General features: G+C 39.3%; 1 protein-coding gene across 3 annotated transcripts in view; it reads left to right on the forward strand.

Annotated features, from left to right (window-relative positions):
• Positions 1 to 25,245, forward strand: part of Faf2 (Fas associated factor family member 2) — a 65,300-nt gene that overhangs the window by 19,534 nt on the left and 20,521 nt on the right. For all 3 annotated transcript variants that reach the window (XR_004516418.1, XM_010622127.3, XM_033761647.1), the window contains one exon: positions 19,717 to 19,785. Coding sequence is in view for 2 of the 3 variants with exons in the window: in XM_010622127.3 (XP_010620429.1) it covers positions 19,717 to 19,785 (69 nt within the window). In the remaining variant the exon portion in view is untranslated. The remainder of the gene's footprint in view (positions 1 to 19,716; positions 19,786 to 25,245) is intronic.

Raw genomic sequence — 25,245 nt, forward strand, 5'->3', positions numbered from 1 at the left:
TAAGAAGTAAAATCTATTGAGCTGGGGATTTAGCTCAGTGGTTCCACTGCCTGCCTTGCAAGTGCAAGGACCCGGTACCCCCCCAAAAAAAGAAATCTATTAATTAAAAAATAAATTTTGGGCCGAGGATTTAGTTCAGTGGTGCCACCGCCTGCCTTGCAAGTGCCAGGTCCTGAGTTCGATCCCCAGTACCAAAAACAAAACAAAACAACCAAAATAAATCTTACCTCTTCCTCATTGCTTTGAGATGTTTCCCATATCAGTACTAGATTTGAACATAGTTGGAACCTTCTCTAGATTTTATTTTCTGTTCCACTGGTTTTTTCATATATATATTGCAATATTATTTTTAATTTTAGAGGCTTAAAACTTTTTTTTTTTTTTTTTTTAAGTCAAGGTCTTCCTGTGTGTCCCAGGCTGACCTAGAATTAGTGGTGATCCTCCTGTCTCAGCCCCCAAATTCTGGATTAGAGTCCTGAGCTATCAGGCCTGTAACATTTTAATTTAAATGGGCTGGGGATATGGCTTAGTGGTACTGTGCCTGTCTGGCAAGCAAGTGCAAGGTCCTGAGTTTAATCACCACTGCCCCGCAAAATAAATTAAAGTCTGGTTCCCCTCCTCCATTGCTCTTTTTCAGAATCTTCCTGAATTTTCTTGTTTCTCCAAAGAATCTTCATAATCAACTTTTTAAATTGAAATTTTAAATTAAAATTTAAAATTTAAATTTGTAAATGAACTTCATGGGATGTAATTGATATATTTCTGTTAGATCTTCCTATCCAAGAATATAGTTATGTCTGGTAAACTTTTTTGTGTATGTATGCATTACTGGAGAAATTGAACTCAGGCACTTTGTACTGAGCTATATCCTCACCCCACCTCCCCCACCCATTTTTTAATTTTTTGAGACAAGATCTTAATAAGTCTCCTAAGTTACCCAGGCTGGGCTAAAACTTGTAATCTTCCTGTCTCAGCTTCCCAGAGTGTTGAGTTGAAAAATCTGTGCCCCCATGCTGGCTTTTAGCAAGTTTTTAATGTACTAATTCAGTACTACTTGCTACTATTAACAGATTTTGGTGTGCTGGAGTCTCCTTCTGGAGGTATTTTCTAGGTTCTTTTTGTTCTGAGCTAAGAATTGGCCAAGACAAGTAGAAACATTTTATTACAGTAGGAAAAGAAACAGGCTCTTTAGAGCAAAGTAAAAGTATACCCTATAGCATGAGGGTGGGCCACTGTACAATGGAAAGCATAGTGGCAAAAATTCAGTGTGGACTTCTCCCTCTCTCTCTCTTTTTTTTTTTTAGTTAATGGGGATTGAACCCTGGGACTCACACACACCAGACAAATGCCCTCCCTGAGCCACACATCTCCATCCCTGAACTCTTCTTTTTGTATCGCTCACTTCTCAGGCTGATGTCAGGTCTAGGCCATCCTATGGAAAACCTGTTTGAGTTCTCAGGAGTTGTTACCAGGTAGTATCATTTGCATACTGTAAATGTTTCAGGTTCTTTTTCTCTCGAACAAAAAATTGAATGGAACAAGCCAAAATGGTGCAGAGTTTCACATTTACTGTTTGAAACTGGAAAAATTTAAAGTGAAGGATAAGGGAGAAATTGGCTTTGCAGAGTGAATTTGGGCAAAGAGGAAAATAAAGACAAAAACCAAAACAAAATAATAATATAAAACAAAAGTACATCTTGGGGGACAAAGAGTAGGCTACTATGATGAAAACCACTATAATGAGCTCTTCGTGGCATCTGTGTCCTTTATTCTGTTCATATCTCCTTGTGTGTCCTGGGATTTTGTAATTTAGCAGGTCATGCCTACTAAGTACAACTTTATGTGAGAAGTTCAGACATTTCTGATCAAGTTGCTTCAAGATTGGGGTTATTTCTTCAAAATGGGCTCCATGTTGGTTTTTATGTATTCCTTTAAATATTTTAAAGAAGCCAGAGGTAGTGCTGCCTCTATGTAATTCCAGCACTTGGGAGGATCACTGCAAGTTTGAGGCCAGCCTGGGTTATATAGTGAATTCAAGACCAGTCTGAACTATACTATATACAGGGTCCTGTCTCATAAACAAATCCCCACCCAAAAATATTTTAAGGAATATTTCTACAGTTGGAAGAATAGTATAAATTGAAATTATTCTAAATAGGTCATTACCATAGTGTAGATATTCTTTTAAAATGTAGATCTTTGTGGGCTGAGGATTTAACTCAGTGGTGCTGCCACCTGCCTGGCAAGTGCAAGGTCCCCCAAAAAAGATCTTTGGGATGCATCTTGATAAGGATTGCTTGATTGTATTGCTGGAGATTGAACCTAGTTCCTTATAGCAAGCAACATTTTTTTTTCACATTTATTTATTTATTTATAAGATAGCCAACTTTATACTTTTTAAATTTTTTACAATCAGGATGCAAAATAGACAATTTCTTTTTCATTCATTGACTCATTCATTCATGATGATTACTGGGGATTGAACCCACAGCCTTCACATTGAGCTACATCTCCAACCTTTCTTAAAAACATTTTATCTTGAGAAAGGATCTCAGTTGCTTAGTTGCCCAGGCTAGCCTCAAACTTAGAACCCTCCTGCTTCAGCCTTCCAGAGTTCTGGTAGATAGACAATTTCTTAAACAAAGAAAAGAGTATATAAAAAAACTGAAATCCAGTAAGTAACTACACATGTGTATGGTACATGGCTTGGATACAGACAGCCAAGTATCCATGTTCACTCTAAGTATGAACTTTATACTGTGTTTTATCATGGATGAGATCAACCTATGATAAAAATGGCAAAGTAATATGTTTGTCTTTTTGGCTGCTTTCATAGGAAATGGAACTATTCCACCTGTTTAGCTTGTATTGAAAGCCAAAAAATGGTTTAGTTTTAGAGTTCTAGTTTTATTTGTTATTGCTAAGTTCCTTTAGTTATTAGTTCCCTTGTTTGTTCTTTGCATTTTGAACTTGGTGCAAAAACTGCTTTACAGTGATGGATGTCCCTTGCACTTCTGCCTTGTTCAATCTGCTCCTGTTTTAGGTGGTTACTGTTACAACATACTGATAGCCATCATGATTCTCTTCAGTATCTTCTTCCTTTAGCTTCCTTTACTATGGCAGGTATTTTAGGCTTCTTGTCCTTTTTTTCAAGCCTATTCTAAAACCTGTATCTCTTCCTAGCTTTTTGGTTTCACTTTTCCATCTTGTTTCTCTGAAGTTTAATTTCTGGAAGGGGCCACCCTCACTATATTGGGGCCTAACGCTCTGAACAAGGAATGAGGCCCTTCTTTTTCCAAGATTACTTTTGGGCAGTGGGAGGGGTCCAGGAAGCACTACTCCGTTAACACTGGCCCCAGCATGCTGTTCAGCTGAATACAGAGCTATACAGTGTCACAGAAGACGACTACAGCCGTGTCGTTACAACTTCCAGTGGACCTATCAGAATAGCTCCCACTGTGCCACCACATTCCGTGGCAAACAGATACACCAGCACGTCCCTCTGGCTCATTTTCTCTCCAGAATGTCCTTCTGGTGCTGAGGCGGGACGCAGACACGGCTGCCCGCTGCTGTGGGCAGCTTCAGTCTGGAAGATGACATACAAAAGCCCCCGGTTGGCGAGAGGATGGCTGGTCGGCAAGGGGATGGCCGAGATGCGGCTCCAGACTGCAACCAACTGTGCAGCCCTCCCTGCTTGCCACGACTGCGGCGCCGCCTACTCTCAATTTTGAGACAGGGTCTGGCTTCCTGCCTTAGCCTCCCAGGGCTGGCATTACAGCGTGCCACCGTGCCCGGCAACATTTAAATTTGTCGGTTTTCTTTTGGGTCATCTGAAGGTCATTTTATGTATTCAGAAGTCTAGCTGCCATTTCTCCAATCTTATATTTTTGCTTAAAATGAATAGCAAAAATAAATTAGCACAGTAATGAATTTGGCACTTCGCTTTTGGTTGTGTGTATGTATGTGTGTGTTTAGTACTATCCTTAGCAAGAGTGTCAGAAATGATAAGTAACAGAAATCCCTATGAACACTTGAAGTTGGGAGATTTGGATTTTCCCACAAGGAAAGTCTGAAAAATCTCACAGTTCTGTGAGATATAATAAATACATAATAGATATAATAGAGAAAAAATGTTATGCTAAATATCTAAGGCAATTTTAAGTGTTTGTACATTCTTGTTAAATAAAAAGTCAGATGAAAAATGTAGAACTTTCAGTTAACCCTCTTCCCTGTCCATATTGCTCCTACTGTAGTTGATACTTCGTTTCTCCTCTGCACTGTTTCAATAACTTTTCATTCTGTTGCCCCAAATTATATCATTATTTTTGAGATACAATCTTGCTGTATACAGTAGTTCAGGCTGGCCTTGAACTCATGGTGATTTTCCTGCCTCAGCCTGGGATTAGAGGCATGCATCAACATGCCCTCTCCTCTTTAATTTAGCTGTCCCAGTTTTCCTACAGCAGTGGTGGCATAATGTATCATAAATCTTTGCTTAACTGGAGGTTTTTTATTATTGTAATACTTTTTATCTTTTTGTTCAGTCAGTTCCAGTAACATGAAATGTCTTCTTTTTAGGAGAAAGAAAACAAAAAAATCCAGTTGTAGTGAGCAGGATTTGGCAAGGGAATACATTAAATACAGGACACATAATTTCTAAGATTATTTTATGATAATTACCCAAAGAGACAAATACAAAGGAATGCAAGAGATTAATTGCACACTAGAAGCCCAAAGGATGCAGCTGAGGGCTTAACTCCCACCAGTTTCCCACACAGGTCCAGCTAAAGGCTTAGAATCCAAGGCAATGTCCTTGAGTCCAGCCAGTGGTCTAGAGCCCACAGCAATGTCTCATGCTTATCCACATTGAGGGTCTGCACCTGGAAGGCTCAAAGGCCAGTAGTGGAAGCCAGAAAATCTATGAGATGGAGGATTTGTGTCACCAAGTTGAGGGATCCACATTGGAGCCAAGAAGTGATGCTCACAGTAAAGATCAGAGCTCCCCTGATGAAAACAGCAGCCATTCCCAGCGATAGCGAGGCCCCAAGCTCCTCCGATGAGAACAGGCTAGTTTTCATCAGGAAAACCACCTAGCAAGCTTCTCCTAGAAAAATCAACAGGCCAAGATCTTCTCCTCCAGTTCTCTTTTTATGGTTTTTGGTAACAATCTTCAGGTGGATCCTCCACGCCCAGACCACACTGGTTCAGTTCAGCTGGACATTACAAGTTGACCATTAGTCAGTCAACTCCACCAGTTAACCATATTTTGGTCTTTGTAGACTGATAAAAGGCTTCTTATTAGGAACATAGGAATTAGATCTTGACAGTTACTCATCCTTCAAGACCTCAGTTTGCATGTCTGTAAAGTGATCGATGCTTTTTTTTTAACCTTTTAACATTCTAAGAATGAATAAAAAAGATACTACAGTGCTTACCTTAGATTAATAAATGGGTACTGATAATTTGGGAGATAAGTAGCTAAATGTGAATACTAAAGATCTGCATGGGCAGGGGATTTAGCTCAGTGGTTCTACCACCTGCCATGCAAGCGCAAGGACCCAAGTTTGATCCCCGGTACCAAAAAAATTAAAAAAAAAAAAAGATCTGCATGTAAGAATTCTAGTTAAAGGTCTGAGCCTAGCTGTAATCAATACTAGAGTGGACTTTAAGTTCCATTTCTCCCGCCACCACCAGAGAAGTCATACTGCTTACTGCATAAAGCAAAGCAAAGCCAGTAAGTGTAATGGGAAGAAGAGAAAAAGATTCCTTAGTTTTGGCAAGTTTCTCTCTGGCAGTAACTGAAAACAAAACTTAAAATACACATTTTAAACAGGCTAGAGCCATTAAATCAATTGGAATTTAAAGAGTACTTAACTCTCAACTGAAATTTCATTCCACTCCCATGCAGTGTTGGCTAGTGTAAACAGTTGAGATATAGAAAGAGAAACACTTCTTAGGAAAGTGAGGTGACCATACCCAAGTTACTCAATCTCTATCCAAATAGTTAAGCCATGTGGTTAAAATACTGCATACCATCTGTTGTTTAAGATACTTTACCTTTAGAAAGACCTAGACCAGGGATCGGAATTTTTGAAAACCTGATTTGCCTGGTGATTGATATCTTACCTTCTGACTTCAGGGAGAATTTAGACTAGGACTAGATGCAATCACTTAGGGATATAGAATAGTTCGTGTACTACTCTACCACTCTCTCCTCTTGTATTTTACTAGAAATTGGGGTTCAAGGAATTTTTATCCCAAAGGTAAATACTGCCATTTTCTTACTAGCGATCTCATCAGTTTCACTGTGCCTGATGTGGTAACACACCCTGTAACCCCAGCACTCTTGAGTGTCAGAGGCAGACTATCTCAAGAGCCTAGCCTAGGCAATTTAGCACTTAGTGAGAGGAGACCCTGTCTCAGGAGAAAAGGGGAAAGGTCTGTGAATGTAGCCTACTTCGTAGCCTACTTCAAAGGCCTTGGTGTTCCTGGTACCCTGCCTGAAAATTACACTTTGTATAAATTGCTGTATCTAAATGCAGTATTATAAATCCTTGGGAAGTCAGTTCATGGAAGGGAGGTTATTTCTGATAAAGACAGACAAGGTTATGGAGAAAGGGCTTTTCTCAGATGAAGTACTGGGATGGACCTACCCAGTGGGGGGGGGGTGTATAGTAACAATTTGTGACAGTTAACACTTGGCTCTGAGCCATTAAGGAAGATGTTGACAAACTCAGCCCTCATTTCCACTGCAGCTATTTCACTGCAGTGCCACCTCAGGGCACATCATTTGTCAGCAGATACACATGTGAACCACATCTACTCTGAAGAGCAAGTCAGTTAAGAGAAATTAGAGGCTTAGTTAACCTTTATTGACCACTGACCATGTGTGCTCAAATTGGTATGGGATGTTTCTGCATAATTATTTTTTAACTTTTTTTTTTTTTTGGTACTGGAGCTCGAACTCGGGTCCTTGTGCTTGACAGGCAGGCTCCAGAACCACTGAGATAAGTCCCCAGCCCTGCATAATTATTTTTTGTTTTGTTTTGTAGCAAAACCTTTATTTGGTACATTTTAGATATACGTAATGATAACATTCATCATAGGGAATTTGATATATCTTGCTGCTGCTTTTTTCCCCATTCCTCCTTCCTACCCGTCTTCCCCCATTTATTTACAAAAGCTATTTCCATTTCTTTCTTCTATTCTTTTTTCCTTGCCTCCCCATACCTCTTTTCATTTGCACGTTTTATTCCTCTTTTCCAGTATCTGTTATACATTTTGGTCCTTATTTACACTTTGGTTTTCTTACACTAGAGAAACAATGTGATATTTTAGTATATGTGCTGCTGAAGTGAGCACAACAATGCAGTATTTAAACGTGTGTCACATTTATTTCACTTAAGGTGTGATCTCAGAATGCATCCATTTAGCTAGAAATGTCTCATGCTTATCCTTCTTTATGGAATAGTACTTCATTATATTAAGAAAGCCCACATCATCTTTATCCATTCATCAGTTGATGGACATTTGGGCTGTTTCCAAGATTTAGCTATTATAAACAGAGGTGTGCATATATCACTGTGCTCAGACACTTTTAATTCTTTCAGGACAATACCAAGAAGGGGAATAGCTGGGTTGAGTGGAACCTCTAGTTTTAGTTTTTTGAGGACTCTCCACATTGATTTTCACAGTGGTTACACTAGTCTACACTCCCACACAGTGGAGAAGGGTTCCTTTTTCCCTACATTCCCACCAGGTTGTGTTACTGGTTGCTTTCTTTTTTTTTGGTACTGGGGATCGAACTCTGGTCCTTGCGCTTGTGAGGCAGAACCACTGAGCTAAATCCCTGGCCTGGTTGATTTCTTGATAACAGCTATTCTTTCTGGAATGAGATGGAATTTCAGTGTTGTTTTACTTTACATCTCTTGAATCACCAATAATTTTGAACATTTTTCATAGATTTATTTGTCTTTTCTACTTTTTCATCTGAGAAGTCTTTGTTCTTTTCAGATGCCCATTTTTGGATTGGGGTCTTTAAATTTAGGGGGTCTAATTTTTTTGAGTTCTTTATATATTCTAGTTATCTTTTTTTTTTTTTTTTTTTTTTTTGAGGCAGTGTCTCCTTTTGTAGCCCAGGCTGGTCTTGAACTCGTGGAGATCCTCCTGCCTCAGCCTCCCAAACACTGGGATTATAGGTGTGCCCCACCACACCCTGCTTGTTATTAGTCTTTTGTCTGGGACAGCTAGCCAGTTTTTTTTCCCACTCTGGGACGTCTCTTCACTGGTGATGGTTTCTCTTGCTGTGCAAAAACTTTTTAATGAGATGAAATCATAGTTAATGATTCTTTGATATTTTCTTTGTGATTGAGGTGAGGTTTTGTCCAAAAAGTCATTGCCTACACCAGTGTCTTTGAGAGTTCTACCTAATCTATCTCCTAGAAGATTTAGTATTTCTTTTTTAATATTTAGATCTTTGATCCATTTTGATTTTAGTTTAGTTCAAGGTGAAAGATGAGTCTAGTTTTAATATTCAGCATGTGGAAAGCCAGTTTTTACAGCACCATTTATTAAAGAGGCTGTCTTTCTTCCAATGAAGATATTTGGCTCATTTGTCAAAGATAAGGTGGCTGAATATGTCTGGAGTTGTTTCTGCATCATCTGATCTGTTTGATCCTCTGGTCTGTTTTCCCCCCCAGTACCATGCTGTTTTTATCACAGTAGCTTTGTAGTATAATTTCAAGTTGGGGGCATGATACCTTCTGCTTTGCCTTTGTTGCCCAGAATTCTTTTTTAATCTTTTAGGTCTCTTCTGGTTCCAAATAAATTTTAGGATTGTTTTCTCTTAAGTCTGTGAGATATGCTATTGGTATTTTGATCAGGATTGCATTAAATTTGTATAACAATTTCAGAAGTGTGGCCATTTTCACTATATTGGTTCTTCCTACCTAAGAACAAGGGATGTCTTTCCATTTTCTGATATCCTTTTCTATCTCCTTTTTCAGAACACTGTAGTTTTCCATGTAAAGATCTTTTACTTTCTTCATTAGATTGATTCCTAGGTATTTTATTTTTGTGGATGCTATTGTGAAAGGTGTTGTTTCCCTGATTTCTCTCTCAGTGAGTTTGTTATTTATGTACAAAAATGGTATTGATTTTTTTTGTGTGTGTGTGTGTGTAATACCAGTGATCGAACTCAGGACTTTGTGCTTGTGAGGCAAGTGTGGGCATCACTGAGCTAAATCTCTGGCTACTATTGATTCTTGAGTGTTCATTTTGTATCCAGCTCTGCTACTGAATTTCGTTATTAAATCTAGAAGTCTTTTTGGTGTGGTTTTTGGGGGCTGCTGTATAGAATATCACGTCATCCACAAATCGTGATAATTTAACTTCTTTCCTATCCTTATTTCCGTTTTTTTTTTTTTTTTTTTTTGTGCTGGGGATTGAACTTGGGACCTTGCACTTGCAAGACAGGTAGCAGAACCACTGAGCTAAATCCCCAGGCCCCTTATTCCTTTTATTTCTGTTGGTTGTCTTAATTACTCTGACTGGTATTTCCCCAATTGTATTGAATAAGAGTGATGACAGAGGACGTCCTTATTAGAGACAGGGTCTCACTATGTAGTTGAGACTGACCTGGAACTCACTGTGTAGCCCAGGCTGGTCTCGAACTCACAGTGATCCTCCGGCCTCAGCCTGCCCTGTGCTGGGATTACAAGCATGCGCCACTACGCCCGGCTCCAGAAAGCTTTGATGTTCATTTAGTATGGTGTTGGCTGTTGGCTAGTCATACATGGTTTTTATCAGATTGAGATAGAGACTATGTTGAGACTGACCTGGAACTCACTGTGTAGCCCAGGCTGGTCTCGAACTCACAGTGATCCTCCGGCCTCAGCCTGCCCTGTGCTGGGATTACAAGCATGCGCCACTACGCCCGGCTCCAGAAAGCTTTGATGTTCATTTAGTATGGTGTTGGCTGTTGGCTAGTCATACATGGTTTTTATCAGATTGAGATAGAGACTATTTTTTGGGGGGGGTGTACCTGGGGATTGAGTTGAGGTCTTTGTATTTGTGAGGCAGGCATCGGAACCACTGAACTAAATCCTGGGCTATTCCAATTTTCTGTAGGTTTTTTTTTGTTTTATTTTTGTTTTTGTTGGTACTACAGATCGAACTCAGGACCTTGTGTTTGCCAGGCTGGTGCAGTGCTGAGCTAATTTCCCAGCCCAAGTTTTTGTTGTTGTTCTTTTTTGTTTTATTATCATGAATGGGTGTTGGACTTTGTCAAAAGCTTTCTCTGCATCTTTTGAGATGATCATATGGTTTTTGTCCTTGGCTGTGTAAATTATGTTTGTTACATTTATTGATTTGCATACTTTGAACCAGTCCTAAATCCCTGTGATGAATCCTACTTAGTCGTGGTTTTGATGATTTGCTACGTTCTGTTTGTCAGTATCTTATTGATGATTTTTGTATCTGTGTTCATTAGATAGATTGGCCTGTAGTTGTCTTTTTCAGTTGGATCTTTTTCTGCTTTTGGTATCAGGGGTAATGCTTCTAAGAATGAGTTTGGGAGTATTGCTTCCCTTTCACTTTCATTAAAGAGTTTGAGAACTGGTGGCATCAGGTCTTTTCTAAATTTCTTGAAGAATTCAGCAGTGAATCTATCAGGTCCCAGGCTAGGTTTTTAATTACATTTTCAGTTTCATTGATTGATATTTGTTTATTTAGATTCTTGATTCACCTTTGGTATATGTATGTAGGAATCTGTCCATTTCTTGTGTTTTCCAGCTTATTAAAATACAATTTCTCCAAGTAGGTATTGATCTTCTGGATTTCTGTAGGATCTGTTGTGATTTCACCTTTTTCAATCCTAACTGCATGGATTTGAGTCTGTCCGTCCGTCCGTCCTTCCTTCCTTCCTTCCTCCCTTCCTCCCTCCCTCCTTCTCTCTCTCTCTCTCTCTCTCTCTCTCTCTTTCGGGGGGCATCATGGCTAATTGGAGTTCTGTATGCCTCACTTATCTGTATGTCAAATTCTTTTCCCCTGCTTGGGAAGTTTTCTATTACTTCGGTGAACAGCATTTGTGCTATCTCCTGGTTTTTTATTGACTCCAGTCCATTTTATGTTATTCTTCTTTGTACTATCTAGTAGCTGCTGGATTCATTTCTTATAGTCGCTTTCTTTTTTCTTTTTTTTTGGGGGGGGTGGGTTTTTTTGGTTTTTTTGAGACAGGGTCTCTCACTATGTAGTTGAGACTGACCTGGAACTCACTATGTAGACCAGGCTGGTCTCGAACTCACAGCGATCCTCCTGCCTCAGCCTCCCAAGTGCTGGGATTACAAGCGAGCACCACCATGTCCGGCTCAGTCTCTTCCTATTTTTAAGAAACCTTTCATGATCACTAACCTCAATCCTGTCTTCTATATCTGATATTCTGTCCTCACGTTAGTTTATTCTGCTGTGGATACTTTCACTGGAATTTTTAATCTTCTGGATACCCGCTGGACTCTGTTTCTGGACTCATGGATTCCATTTCTTTCCTGTGTTGAGGGTTCGTGGTTTCCATTATTTTCATAAGTTCCTCTATTTTTAAAAAAAATCTGTATGTACTCTGGAGTCCCTAAGCATGTCTTTCATTATGGTCACCATCTCTGCAGTTATCTGAGAAATCATTTCTGCTTTGATTTTTTTTTTTCTACGTCCTTGTTCATCTGATTTGTTATTTCTACTGTTACCACTTCAGAGAGACCAGGTGGGTGGGTTTTGGATTGTTCCAACTCATTGCCCCTTGGGTTTGTCTTTGGTGAACTGAAAGTCTGGGTTTGATCTAATTTAAGTGTCTCCTCATTTTTTTTTCTTTTTTCCTTTTTTTAAGTGTAATTCCTGCATTGATGCTTTTAAATTGCTTATGTCAAGTAGCTTTATTGCTAGTATTTAGAACCCTTAGGAAATGACTACTTTTCAGAGATGCCTTCCAGGTGTACCTGGCTTTTGGGTTTTGCATCTGTTGCAAGATCCTACCTCTTCAGTGTATTGTGGATGAGAAGTTGCTGCCTTTTTGGCCTAGACCCTGGTTCTTTGGCACTGGACTGTAGTATTGTTTATGACCCTTAGGCAGGCTCAGTCTTGGCATACCAGGAAGAACAACTTATTAGAACAATAATGTCATCTTGACTAACGTAGTACAGTCTTCAGTAACAGTAGCATCAAACAGCTTAGAAAATGACAAACTGTGGTAACTATGAATTGTTCTTATATACAGTAGAGTACTACTCTGCCATGAAGAATAAACTTGAGACTTTTTAAGGGGTAAATGGATGCACATTGACAACATTTAAGTGCAATAAATTGGACAGACATATAAATACTGCATTGTTTCTCTTTCGTGAGAAACCAAAAGCACAAATAAGGACCAAAATGGTGATATATATTGGGAAGTAGGAAGAAAATGTTCAAATGGGAAGGAGAACAATGAAGAGGGTGGCAGGGAACCAAAGAGGAAAAAAAAAAAGAATTAAGATGTGTTATATACATGTACCAACTCCCTATAGTGAATGTAGTCATTATGTACTGCATACATGTACTAGTAAAAAATATATATATTTTAAAGGAAAGAATATCATCCTGTCAGTATTGACTTGCTTGTGAGATGCTTTTTTTTTATCCTGAGTATTTCTTAAAAATCCCCATAAGTGTTTTGGATATGCAGGTAAGATTGAGAAACTGCCCCTTAAAAGAGTGATCTCCTCCCTGCTACTTCTCAGACCTTACCTTCCAACTTGCTAAGCTTGTTCTACCTCATTGATTTCCTCCCCCAGTTTAAGTTGTTTACTTAGGTGTTTTGTTTTGTTTTGTTGTGCTTGGTATGAAACCTAGGGCCTTGCACATCCTAGGCAAGTACCCCAGCACTGAACTATACCTCCAGCCCTGTTTTACTTTTTAAATAGTTTTTTATTTAGCATAGATTTATATTTACAGAAAATTCCAGTAGTAGTACAGAAATCTCCCATGTGTCACACTTGGTGTTCTCTGTTAATGCCTTATAGTATTAGCATGGTACGTATGTCACAGTTAATGATAAATATTGATACATTATTTTTAATATATTTTTAAATGTCCATACTTTAATTAGATTTTCTTAGTTTTTGCACCATGTCCTCTTTCTGTGGCAAGATCCTATTTAGTATAATGCATTACATTTACTGCTGAGGTCTTAGGCACCTGTTGGGTATGCAGCTTCTCAGACTTTCTTTATTTTTGATGACCTTGACAATTTTCTGGAGTACTGATCTTTACTTTGTAGACTGTCCCCCAGTTGAAATTGTCCTGATGTTTTTATCATAATTGGCATTAATGGATTTTGAGGAAAAATTATGAGGGAAGTAAAGAACCAGTTTTTATTACATCATATTAAGTGTATTTATTTATCATATTAAGTGTATGCCCTGCTTCAATGGGTTTTATCACTGTTGATATTGCTGTTGATCCCCTAGCTCAGATTGTGCTTCTCAGGTTTCTTGTGTTTATTTTTGTTAAACATGTCACAATTTTTTAAATGGGTTCTGCTTTCTTTTGAGACAACACTGAAGCCATGCTGGAATAAAAAAATAACCATTTATTTTTCTTTTATAGTGATGTTGTATATTATAAAATATTATGAGCACAAACTATTTGACACATTTTTGTACTTTGTTTACCACAAAATTATTTCAATGTATTAAGTTACTTTACAAAATAAAAACTCAAGTTTAATACAAAAACTTAAGGGACTGAGGATTTAGCTTAGTGGCACCGCACCTGCCTTGTAAGCACAAGGTCCTGAGTTTGTACCCCAAAAAATAAATAACCAAATAGAAAACATGTCTGCTTAATAACAATAGATACCTGTCTTCATAGGCATACAGAGTAAGTGGGAAGGTAAATTCTGTGTTTTACTTGTTTAACACTTGTATGTAGCGTCTGATTAACATAATTTTGATGTAACTGACTGTGTATGGCGGGCACTGGAGGCCCAGAAAAACCACAATATCAACTAGTTGAATGGAGGAAAATCATACAGTAAATCAGGCAAGGGAGCACACACCTGTAATCCCAGCACTCTGAGAGGCTGAAGCAGAAGTGCCCTAGTCCTAGATTTAAACATTTCTCCAAGGAGCCTGCTGGAGGTTCTTTTCTTGGAGGATGGTATTCGAAAACAAGATCTAATGGCCAGGCGAGGTGATACACACCTATAATCCCAGCACTTGGGAGGCTGAGGCAGGAGGATTGCCACCAGTTCTAACCAGCCTGGGCTGCATAATGATTTCAAGGCCAGCCTGAACTACAGTGAGACCTTGTCTCAAAAAAACAAAACAACCAGGATTTAGGCCTTGTGTATGCTTATTACCTACTGGAATGTGTTACTTGTGTGCCCTCTCAGCTGACAGCAAAGTGTTTAACAAATTCCCAGGTGTGATTCCACATGCCTATAATCCCAGCATTTGGGAGGCTGAGGCAGAAGGATTGTTGCAAGTTTGAAGCCAGCCTGAACTGCAGAGTGAGACTGTCTCAAAGACAAAAAAAAAAAAAAAAAAAAAAAAAAAAGACTATCTGTAGCCATATTAATTTACATGAGATCATATAGAAGTCTGCAGCTCAATACTACAATGAATAAATCTAGCCTCCTCTCCTTGGTTGTCTTTAACCTCTCACTTTAACGTAAAAAAACAGGTTCACATTATTTAATTACTTGTTCAGTTCCAATGCATGTACACAAATGTGGAAAACAACTCTTACACCAGAGAACAGTGGTTATCTGTGGGACCTTAGTTTTATAAACCAATTATTTCCGGTTACTTAGTACTGTTTTGCCCACCTCCCTTTGTGGGGCTGTTTCATATATTTGTAATAAATTTGGATTCCTTCATCATAGTCCATGTTACATCTAGGGATCCTCTAGCCTAATTTTTTTTTAATTTATATGCATTAAGGTTCACTTTGCTTTGAAGATACTGTGAGTTTTGGTAAATGCATAGTGTCACATATCATTTGTTTGAGAATTTTTGCATTTGTTGCCCTTCCTGTAATATACTTTCTACATATTTCTCCATGGCAAAGTCTCCCTCCCCCAATATTTTATTCATATCTATGCTGCAATATAATCTCCTTGGGGAGACCTTTTTTTTTTTGAGCATCCAATCCAAAGGGCTCCAAGAACAAAATGAAAATTCTGTTAACTTACCTAATAATGTGTGCATGGTTTGTTTTGATCAGTCTCAAATGATTGATTGCATTACTGGGCACTGAACAAGAGCCTTTGCACTGGGCTGCATCTCCAACCCTTTTAAAAATTTTTCAGACAGTCTCAGGTTGCCCAGGCTGGGCTCAAACTTGTTTATTTGTTTGTTTTTGAGGTAGGTCTGTGTAGTTCAAGTAGGCTTTGAACTCACTTTGTAGCCCAGGCTACCCTCAAACTCCGGCAATTATCCTGCCTCGGCCTCCCCAGTAGACGGCACCATGCCCAGTTTCAAATACAGTTTTAGAGAGCAGGGATTATACCTGTATTGTGGATATCTAGAATATTGGATCAATGAATATATATGTTGATGAATGAATAATCCTAGGTGTGTCTCACCTGCTTATTGTGTGGTTTTAATACTGATCAGTAGCAGTTCAAGCAGATTGTTTAGTTGGGCTTCCTGTTTTAACTGTGTCACTGTAAATGGGGAGGGGAGGAGGAGGTGAAGGGAGGGGGCAGGGACAAGGGGAAAAATGAAAACCAAGACCACCTGTCATGTAAAGGTACAAGATCCCAATAATGAATGTAACTACTGTATACATAAAATGTACCAACCAATAAACTCAATAAAAAAAAAAAAAACTATGTCACTGCTTACAAAAGGATTTTACTTTCAAATTAGGTTAAGCATTTCAGTTTTCTGTTGTGTACTTTGATTGTTTTATCCTACAGTATTTATAATCCTCCCTCACCATTACAGAGTTTTTCTCTGTAGCACAGACTAGCCTCAAACTCCTGATCTTCTTGCCCTGAGTGCTCAAGAATTTAAGATTACAGGTTTTTTTGTTTTTGGTTTTTGGTTTTTGGTTTTTTGAGACAGGGTCTCACTGTGTAGTTGAGACTGACCTGGAACTCACCATGTAGCCCAGGCTGGTCTCAAGCTCACAGCGATCATCCTGCCTCAGCCTCCCGAGTGCTGGGATGCAGGTGTGCTCTACCGTGCCTGGCAACACCTTTTTTAAAAAGAGTTTTTTTCCTTTTTTTTTTTTTTTTGGCACTGGGGAATCAAACTGAGGACCTTGCATTTGTGAGGCAGGTGCCATGCTGCTGAGCTAAATCCCTGGCCCTAAAAAGTATTTTAATAAGAGATTTAAAATACTGTTCCAGAGCTGGGGCTGTATCTAGAGTGTTGGCTTAGCATGTTCAGTGCCTCAGGTTTGATTTCCAGTATTGTAAAAATGAAAGACTCTGTACCTAGTTAGAATTGTACATTAATACCATGGATTTCATGTCATTCTTGTACATTAGAATCAGATGAGAAACTTTAAAAAGCAAAAATGAACATAAAACTAAATGAGAACCTATATCCTGGGCTTCATCCCTTTCTAAGAAGATTACAAATTTGCTATCAGCCAGCCTGGCGTCTAATAAAGTTTGGAGATTCGAAACCCTAGAGGGAAGCCGGGCGTGGTGGCACATGCCTGTAATCCCAGCACTCCGGAGGCTGAGGCAGGAGGATCGCTGTGAGTTCGAGACCAGCCTGGGCTACATAGTTAGTTCCAGGTCAGTCTCAACTATATAGTGAGACCCTGTCTCAAAAAAACAACAACAACAAAAAACCAAATAAAACCCTAGAGGAGCTGGAAGTGTAGCTCAGTAGTAGAGTGCCTGCATAGCATGCAGAAGGTTCTGGGTTGTATCCCCATTGTCAGGACAAAAAAATCTAATCCAGTATGTCCATATGCAGTGAGATTAGGTGTCAGAGCTTGATTATTTATGAGTTGTGGAGTTCTGAAGTTGAGGGTTTTTTGGGTTTTGTTTTTGTTTTCTTTTTTGGGTACCAGGGATTGAACTCAGTACCTTGTACTTGCGAGGCAGGTGGCAGAACCACCAAGCTAAATCCCCAGCCCAAAGTTGAGGTTTTAGAGGTTACCTTTGTCTGGATATTTTGGAAGGTGATGTTACTTTCAGAAACAGTGGTTATGATGGATTTGAGGTACTGGTGCCATATCTAGGTGGAAATGTTGAATAGACTATTGGAATATGCTGCTAAATATCAGAAGTGGGTCCATTGATTAATTTAGAAATCATCTACATCAGTAGGATGTTGGAGGCTGAGAACTGATATAAATTTGTCAAGCAAATAAAGAGAAGTCGCGGACGCATCTTTAGGGAATTCCTACATTTAGAGGGGTGGAAGAGCTAGAGAAAGTGACGAAAGGGGATCTGGAACACATGTGAATTACAGATTCTTTTGCATAAAAAGTTTTACATTGGGCCGGGGATTTACCGCAGTGGTTCTGTGGCCTGCCTTTCAAGCGCAAGGATCCAAGTTCATCCCGGGTACCAAAAAAAAAAAGTTTTACATTGTTTCCATTGTGAGCTGACTTGTATACCATTAGATAAATAACTTGATGAAAGGCATGGTATTTTGCAGGAAAACTACATTACATTATGTTCTATTTTTTTATTTTTTGGTTACCATGGATTTCATGTCATTCTTGTACATTAGAATCAGATGAGAAACTTTAAAAAGCAAAAATGAACATAAAACTAAATGAGAACCTATATCCTGGGCTTCATCCCTTTCTAAGAAGATTACAAATTTGCTATCAGCCAGCCTGGCGTCTAATAAAGTTTGGAGATTCGAAACCCTAGAGGGAAGCCGGGCGTGGTGGCACATGCCTGTAATCCCAGCACTCCGGAGGCTGAGGCAGGAGGATCGCTGTGAGTTCGAGACCAGCCTGGGCTACATAGTTAGTTCCAGGTCAGTCTCAACTATATAGTGAGACCCTGTCTCAAAAAAACAACAACAACAAAAAACCAAATAAAACCCTAGAGGAGCTGGAAGTGTAGCTCAGTAGTAGAGTGCCTGCATAGCATGCAGAAGGTTCTGGGTTGTATCCCCATTGTCAGGACAAAAAAATCTAATCCAGTATGTCCATATGCAGTGAGATTAGGTGTCAGAGCTTGATTATTTATGAGTTGTGGAGTTCTGAAGTTGAGGGTTTTTTGGGTTTTGTTTTTGTTTTCTTTTTTGGGTACCAGGGATTGAACTCAGTACCTTGTACTTGCGAGGCAGGTGGCAGAACCACCAAGCTAAATCCCCAGCCCAAAGTTGAGGTTTTAGAGGTTACCTTTGTCTGGATATTTTGGAAGGTGATGTTACTTTCAGAAACAGTGGTTATGATGGATTTGAGGTACTGGTGCCATATCTAGGTGGAAATGTTGAATAGACTATTGGAATATGCTGCTAAATATCAGAAGTGGGTCCATTGATTAATTTAGAAATCATCTACATCAGTAGGATGTTGGAGGCTGAGAACTGATATAAATTTGTCAAGCAAATAAAGAGAAGTCGCGGACGCATCTTTAGGGAATTCCTACATTTAGAGGGGTGGAAGAGCTAGAGAAAGTGACGAAAGGGGATCTGGAACACATGTGAATTACAGATTCTTTTGCATAAAAAGTTTTACATTGGGCCGGGGATTTACCGCAGTGGTTCTGTGGCCTGCCTTTCAAGCGCAAGGATCCAAGTTCATCCCGGGTACCAAAAAAAAAAAGTTTTACATTGTTTCCATTGTGAGCTGACTTGTATACCATTAGATAAATAACTTGATGAAAGGCATGGTATTTTGCAGGAAAACTACATTACATTATGTTCTATTTTTTTATTTTTTGGGTTTTTTGAGACAGGGTCTCACTATGTAGTTGAGAGTGACCTGGAACTCACTATGTAGCTCAGGCTGGTCTCGAACTCACAGTGAGCCTCCTGCCTCAGCCTTCTCCTGAGTGCTGGGATTACAGGCGTGCGCCACCATGCCCAGCACATTATGTTTTATAATCAGACCATTCTATTAAAGAATAGTTTGCTAGACCAAGAGATTGAAGAAATATTTAATTTTTTAACTTGAATTTGAGAGAATATTGATTTTAATCAGTAGTCCTCTTTAATTGAGGTCTTTAGGGCCAGGGATTTAGCTCAGTGGTTCTGCTACCTGCCTCACAAGTGCAAGGACCCAAGTTCGATCCCTGGTAACAAAAAAAAAAATTCTAATTGGGGTCTTTAAAGGAAGAATTTTAAAAATATCTGTATAATGGAAACAAAGCTTTTGTTTCCACAGGGAGGGGAGGAGGCTTGGGCAGAGTGAGATAAAATAAAAAAATTTTTTAAATGTGTAAGTCCCAAATAACTGATCAGCTAAATTCTGAATCAGTCAGCATTAACTATAGTTTAACCTCCACCTTCAAATGTTTTTAGTACATTTTCCTAACATTTTTCATTAACAAGTCTACTCAGGGTAAAAATACCCTCATAAATACTGTTGTTTTTTTTTTTTTTTTTTTTTTTTTTTTTTTTTTTTGTGGTGATGTGGTGGTACTGGACATTGAACCTAGGGCCTTAGCACATAGTAGGCAAGTACTCTAGCCCTAACCTACCTCCTCAGCGCTAGTTTTTTTCTAAGTAACTGTTTTTATCTTTCACCCTCCCCCAGGATCTGACTGGCATAGAATCTATGGATCAGTGCCGCCATACTTTGGAACAGCATAACTGGAACATAGAGGTATAGTATAGTAGAATTCATTCTAAGCTTACTTCTTTTCTCTGGTCTTGAACGCATATTTTTCCACCACATGAATCCTTTTTGTTATTGTTGTCTTCAGAACTATGACTCTTCAGTCACCTTTTCTGGTGTGAAAAATGTATAACATTTGATAAAAATGTATGAAATCATAAAATAAATGCTGACCCTGTCCAGGCCTGGCAGCATACACCTGTAATCCCAGCATTTAAGAGGCTGAGGCAGGAGGATCACCCTGAGTTCAAGGCCAGCCTGAGCTACATATGAAGTTGAAGGACAGCCTGAACTGCCTAGCAAGACCGTGTCTCCAAAACAAAACAAAACAAAAAACTTTTAAGAAATGCTGACCCTAATGCCCACCTTTTTTTTTTTTTTTTTTTTACAGTACTTTGGATTAAACCCAGGGATTTCACACTAAGCTATACCCCCAGCCCTTTTTAAAGATTTTTTTAATTCTGACACAGGGTCTCACTAAGTTGCTTGAACTTGCAATCCTCTTATCTCAGCCTGCCAGAGTGCTAAAATTACAAGCATGAGTTTTTTCTTTTTTTTCTGTTTACCTTTTGAGACTTCTTTAGATGATGACTTGAACAAAATTTCTTCTATCTTCTTTCAGACTTTATTCTATATATAATTATTCTCAGTAGGCCAATGTATATGTACCTTTCCAGTGTTAATAACAAGTTCTACATCACAGCAAATGCTTCCTTTATTTTGGTGCCAGGGATTGACCATTAGGCATGGTCCCACTGAGCTAAATCCCCAGCCCATGTTTACTTTTTGTACATGCTCTGGGAAGGCAGTACATGGTGGAAATTAAATATATTAATAAATTTTATGTCTATTTGGGAGAGGCACTTTGTAATGTTTGTATGGTTTAACAGTGTTCTATTTAACCCATAAAGGTAAGTGGCTGTTCTCTTTCTTACAATAATACCTTTTGTTAATATGTTTTTTGCTTTGAATTCTGGTTTATTAGTATTGCTACCCTTATTTCTGGTTCCTTATTATCTAGCATGCGTTTTGTTTTTTTTGTTTTGTGTGTGTGTTTGTGTGTGTGTGTGTTGTCTTCTTTTGGGTATTTTTGCTTTTTTGAAGCAGAACCTTGCTATGTAGCTCAGACTGGCCTTGAACTTATTACATAGCTCAGGGTGGCCTCAAACTCATAGCAGTCCTTTTGCCTCAGCCTCTTGAATACTAGGATTACAGGCATGCACCATCGCATCTGGCTTCTAGCATGATATTGACCAGCAAATAAAATAGCTTATTACAAACTTGGAAAAGTAACCTGTTCACATAGGTACACCCACATAGGCAAAGGATTCTGGGAAATATAAAGGAAAAAATGATCACACCCTCTCTCTTGCTTGGCGTAGTCATGCATACCTGTAATCCCAGCACACAAGAGGCTGAAACTCACTGCAAGTTTGAGGCCAGTCTGGGCAACATAGTGGTTCAAGGCCAACCTGAACTATATAGTGAGACCCTGTTTCAAAAGAAATTAAATTTTATCCTTTCTCCTTTCAGGCTCTGGGTTTACTTTTATCACTGAGATGAAATGTGATAAAGGTCCTACCCAAATCACTTCCCTATTACTGCTTCATTCTTTCTTCCCCAACATAGCCATATTAATAATTTTTTATTGTTTTCAGATTATTCTATCTTTGATATTTAATTAGATATAGGAATTACAAGATAAAATGTGGAATTAACAAGGCTAAGCAGCTCTTCAAATTCTCCTTTAAGTCTTTGGAATATTTAATTTTCATCTGTCATTGTTGCTATGTAATCCTTGTAATTAATTAAATTTGATTCTGGATCAATTGTAGCTGACAGCATTTCTTCCATTTCCTCTTGAGAAAAAGGCTCACCTTCTTCAGTCATACATTTGATCAGTTCTTCCTTAGTAAGAAATACACGTTTAGCCAGGTGTGGTGGCACATGCCTGTAATCCCAGCACTTGGGAGGCTGAGGCAGGAGGATCACTGTGAGTTCGAGACCAGCCTGGGCTACACAGTGAGTTCCAGGTCAGTCTCACTGCATAGTGAGACCCTGTCTCAAAAAAAAAAAAAAAAAATCCACGTTTAGCTGAATCTAAAGTCTCAAAAGCCTGAAGAAAGACATCATCATCTGAATTGGGCTGCATCTTCCTTCCAGAAGTACTTTGGTCATCACTGGAAGAAATTTTTCATATTTGATGTATCCAGCGGGTTCTTCTTCCTCTACCTCTGCAAGCAGATCGTGTAGCTCGCTTTTGCTATGACAGCATCCTGCTGACCTGACAGTTGTCCCAATCTCTCTGTTGCAAAGTGCCAACATGGCAATTTGCTGCAGCCCGCATGACTGAAGGGTCCACGGAGTGAGAAATGATAGTGGGACATTAAGACAAAGACAACAATAAAGTTGAGGCCAGGCAGATACCCTTTATCCTGATGGGATAAAAGGGAAATGCTTTCAGATATTCTTAATGCTTGTCTAAAAATGGGTTGCTGAGCCAAGCATCGTGTTTTACAACTGTAATCCAACCCCTTGAGAAGCTGAGGTAGTAGAATCACTGAGAGTTCAAGGCCAGCCTAAACTACATAGTGAGACCCTGTCTCAAAAAAAAAAAAAAAAAAAAACCAAATAAAAATGGATTGCTAGGTATGGTGGCACATACCTAGCCTATTCACATACCTGAATACTGTTAGCCCAGTATTCAGGAGGCTGAAGCAGGTGGATTACAAGTTTGAGGTGAGCCTTGACTACAAAAATATTTAAAAGGGCAAGCGCAAGGACCCAAGTTTGATACCTGGTACCCCCCCCAAAATTTAAAAAGGGTGGTAGATGAAGCTAAGTGCAAAGGGCCCTGCTTCCATTCCCCAGCACCACAAAAACAAAACAAAAAAGTATTAAATTTTTTCACATGTAGACCAGAGGTTCTCCCCAAGTAAACTGGTATTTCAATTTATGCCCCAGAAGGCACCTGGAGAGAGTTCCATTTAGTCCCATATGTGAGTTGATTAATTTCCCAACAAAGAACAAGGTGCGAAGAGTCAATTATCAGCATCAGGGCAGCATCAGAGCATGAGAGTTGGGCTCCAGCTTCAGACTTTAAGAGCTCCGTGTCTTTATTCTTTCAGCAAAACAACTACTAAAGTTAGTGTTCTTTAGTTCATAGAAGTTATAATGTCTTTATCAGCTTACTGGGACATGTTGAGACAAAACACCTGCTGCACCATCTTGGCCATGCCATGCATGTGTGGTCGAGCATGTTCAGTCATTCTTAGTTAACTGTGGTCCATTATGTGCATGTCCCTGAGAGTGGAGTCATGTCCTCAAGTATCCTCAGATGCCCAGGCTTTGAGTATAATCAGAAGTGTACCCCACTATAGTTCAACTGCTTTTTTTTTTTTAACAGTAGCAAAGTTTGCTGGGAATTTAGCTTAGTGGTTCCACTTCCTCCCTCACAAGCACAAGGTCCTGAGTTCAATCCCCAGTACCAAAAAAACAAAAAACATCATGTATAATAATAGTAGCCAAGTTTATTTGAAAAAATAAAAATGGGCCAGGGTAGCCGGGTGTCGTGGCACACACCTGTAATCCCAGCACTCAGGAGGCTGAGGCAGGAGGGATTGCTATGAGTTTGAGACCAGCCTGGGCTACATAGTAAGTTCCTGGTCAGTCTCAGCTAAGTAGTGAGACCCTGTCTCAAAAAACCAAAAAAAAAAAAAAGTGGGCCAGGGATTTAGCTCAGTGGTTCTGCCACCTGCCTCACAAGCTCAAGGACCTGAGTTCGATCCCCAGTACCAAAAATAAAAGTGAGGGGGCCAGTGATTAGCACAGTGATTCCACAGAGTCCTAAGTTCGATCCCCGGTACCAAAAAAATAAAACAATGAGGAATGAGGAAGAAACTGTCACTGCAGTGTGTAGGCTGAGTAAAAGAAGAAAAAGCAAGATAAAAGTACACCCTGGAGGACACAGGGCAGGCTATCATGAGGAAAATCACAATAGTCTAGTGATTCAACTTATCTTTCTCATGAATCCCAGCACCATTTGTTGAATATTATTCTTTCCTCACTGAATTGTAAAAATTAAAGGACTACATAGAATTGCTCCTACTACAAAGTTTAAAGGCAACTGTCAAATTTAGAGGGCATGTCAAATTTAGTGGCCCAAATGCCACTGTCATTCTGACACTTGACTTATACATCCAAGGGATTACAAAACTACTCTTAGGTTTGATAGTTCTCTGAAAGAACAGACTGAAAGCTGTTACATTCATGGTTGCAGTTTAATTATGAGGAACTGGTATAGATTAAATCAGCTGTGCATAGGCCAATCTCAAGGGTTTCCACTGGGAAACTGCATGCTCTTCTTTCAGGGAGTCACGGTGCATTATTTTTCTGGCACCAGTGTGTGACAGTATATATGCAGTATTGCCAACCAGAGAAGTTCATGGGGCTTGAAGTGTCCAGGATTTTAATTGGGGCTTCATTACATAGGCATGATTAGTTTGATAGGTGCCCATGTGATTGAACTCAGTCTCCAAGTTGACTAATACTAAGTTTCCCCAAGTCACCACTTTATTATTTTGTTTTCTTTTTTATGGTACTGGGTATTAGTACTATACCCAGCTCTTTATTTTTTTAAGCTCTTTTTTTCCAGTTTTGTGTTTAATTTGTAAGGATTATTGTTTGTTTGTTTGACAGGGTTTTACAATGCAGTTCAGGCTTGCCTTGAACTCACTGTGTGGCCCAATGTGGCCTCAAACTCAAAGCAGTCCTCCTGCCTCAGCCCCGTGAGTGCTGGGTTTACTGTAGGTGTGCCCTACCATACCCAGCTTCCTGTTTTTTATTTTGAGATGGGGTTTTACTAAATCACCCAGGTTGGTCTCAAACTTGTGATCCTCCTGCTTCAGTCTCCCAGAGCACTGGGATGAAAGGTGTACACCACCACACTGGCCTCAAATACTATCATCATCATCATCATCATCATCATCATCATCATCATCATCATCATCATCATCATCATTTTGGTTCTTACAGACAGAGTTTCACCATGTAGTTCAGGCTGGCCTTGAACTTTCAGTGATCCTGCCTCAGTCTCTCCAGTGCTGGGATTGCAGGCATATGCCACCACAACTACTTCAGATCCCCACTTTAAATCACATAGTGGCCTTTCTGACATGGCTAGCTGTCACTGTAAGACTTTGGGGCCAGAAAGCACTAATTACAGTCCAGTAACAAAAAGATTCTCATGTCTTTCTTCGGGTATGGCCCTGTTTTTTATATCCTGGGAAAAATAGCAACTTTCAGGACAGAGTTGAGAGGAGAATAATGTTTCTTTAAAAACCAAGTACTAGTGGGCTGGGGATTTAGCTCAGTGGGTCTGGCACCCGCCTCACAAGTGCAAGGACCTGAGTTTGATCCCCAGTACAAAAAACAAACAAACAAGTACTA

The sequence above is a fragment of the Fukomys damarensis genome, unplaced genomic scaffold, assembly GCF_012274545.1.
Source record: "Fukomys damarensis isolate Sample0158 unplaced genomic scaffold, DMR_v1.0_HiC HiC_scaffold_9, whole genome shotgun sequence".
Lineage (NCBI taxonomy): Eukaryota > Metazoa > Chordata > Mammalia > Rodentia > Bathyergidae > Fukomys > Fukomys damarensis.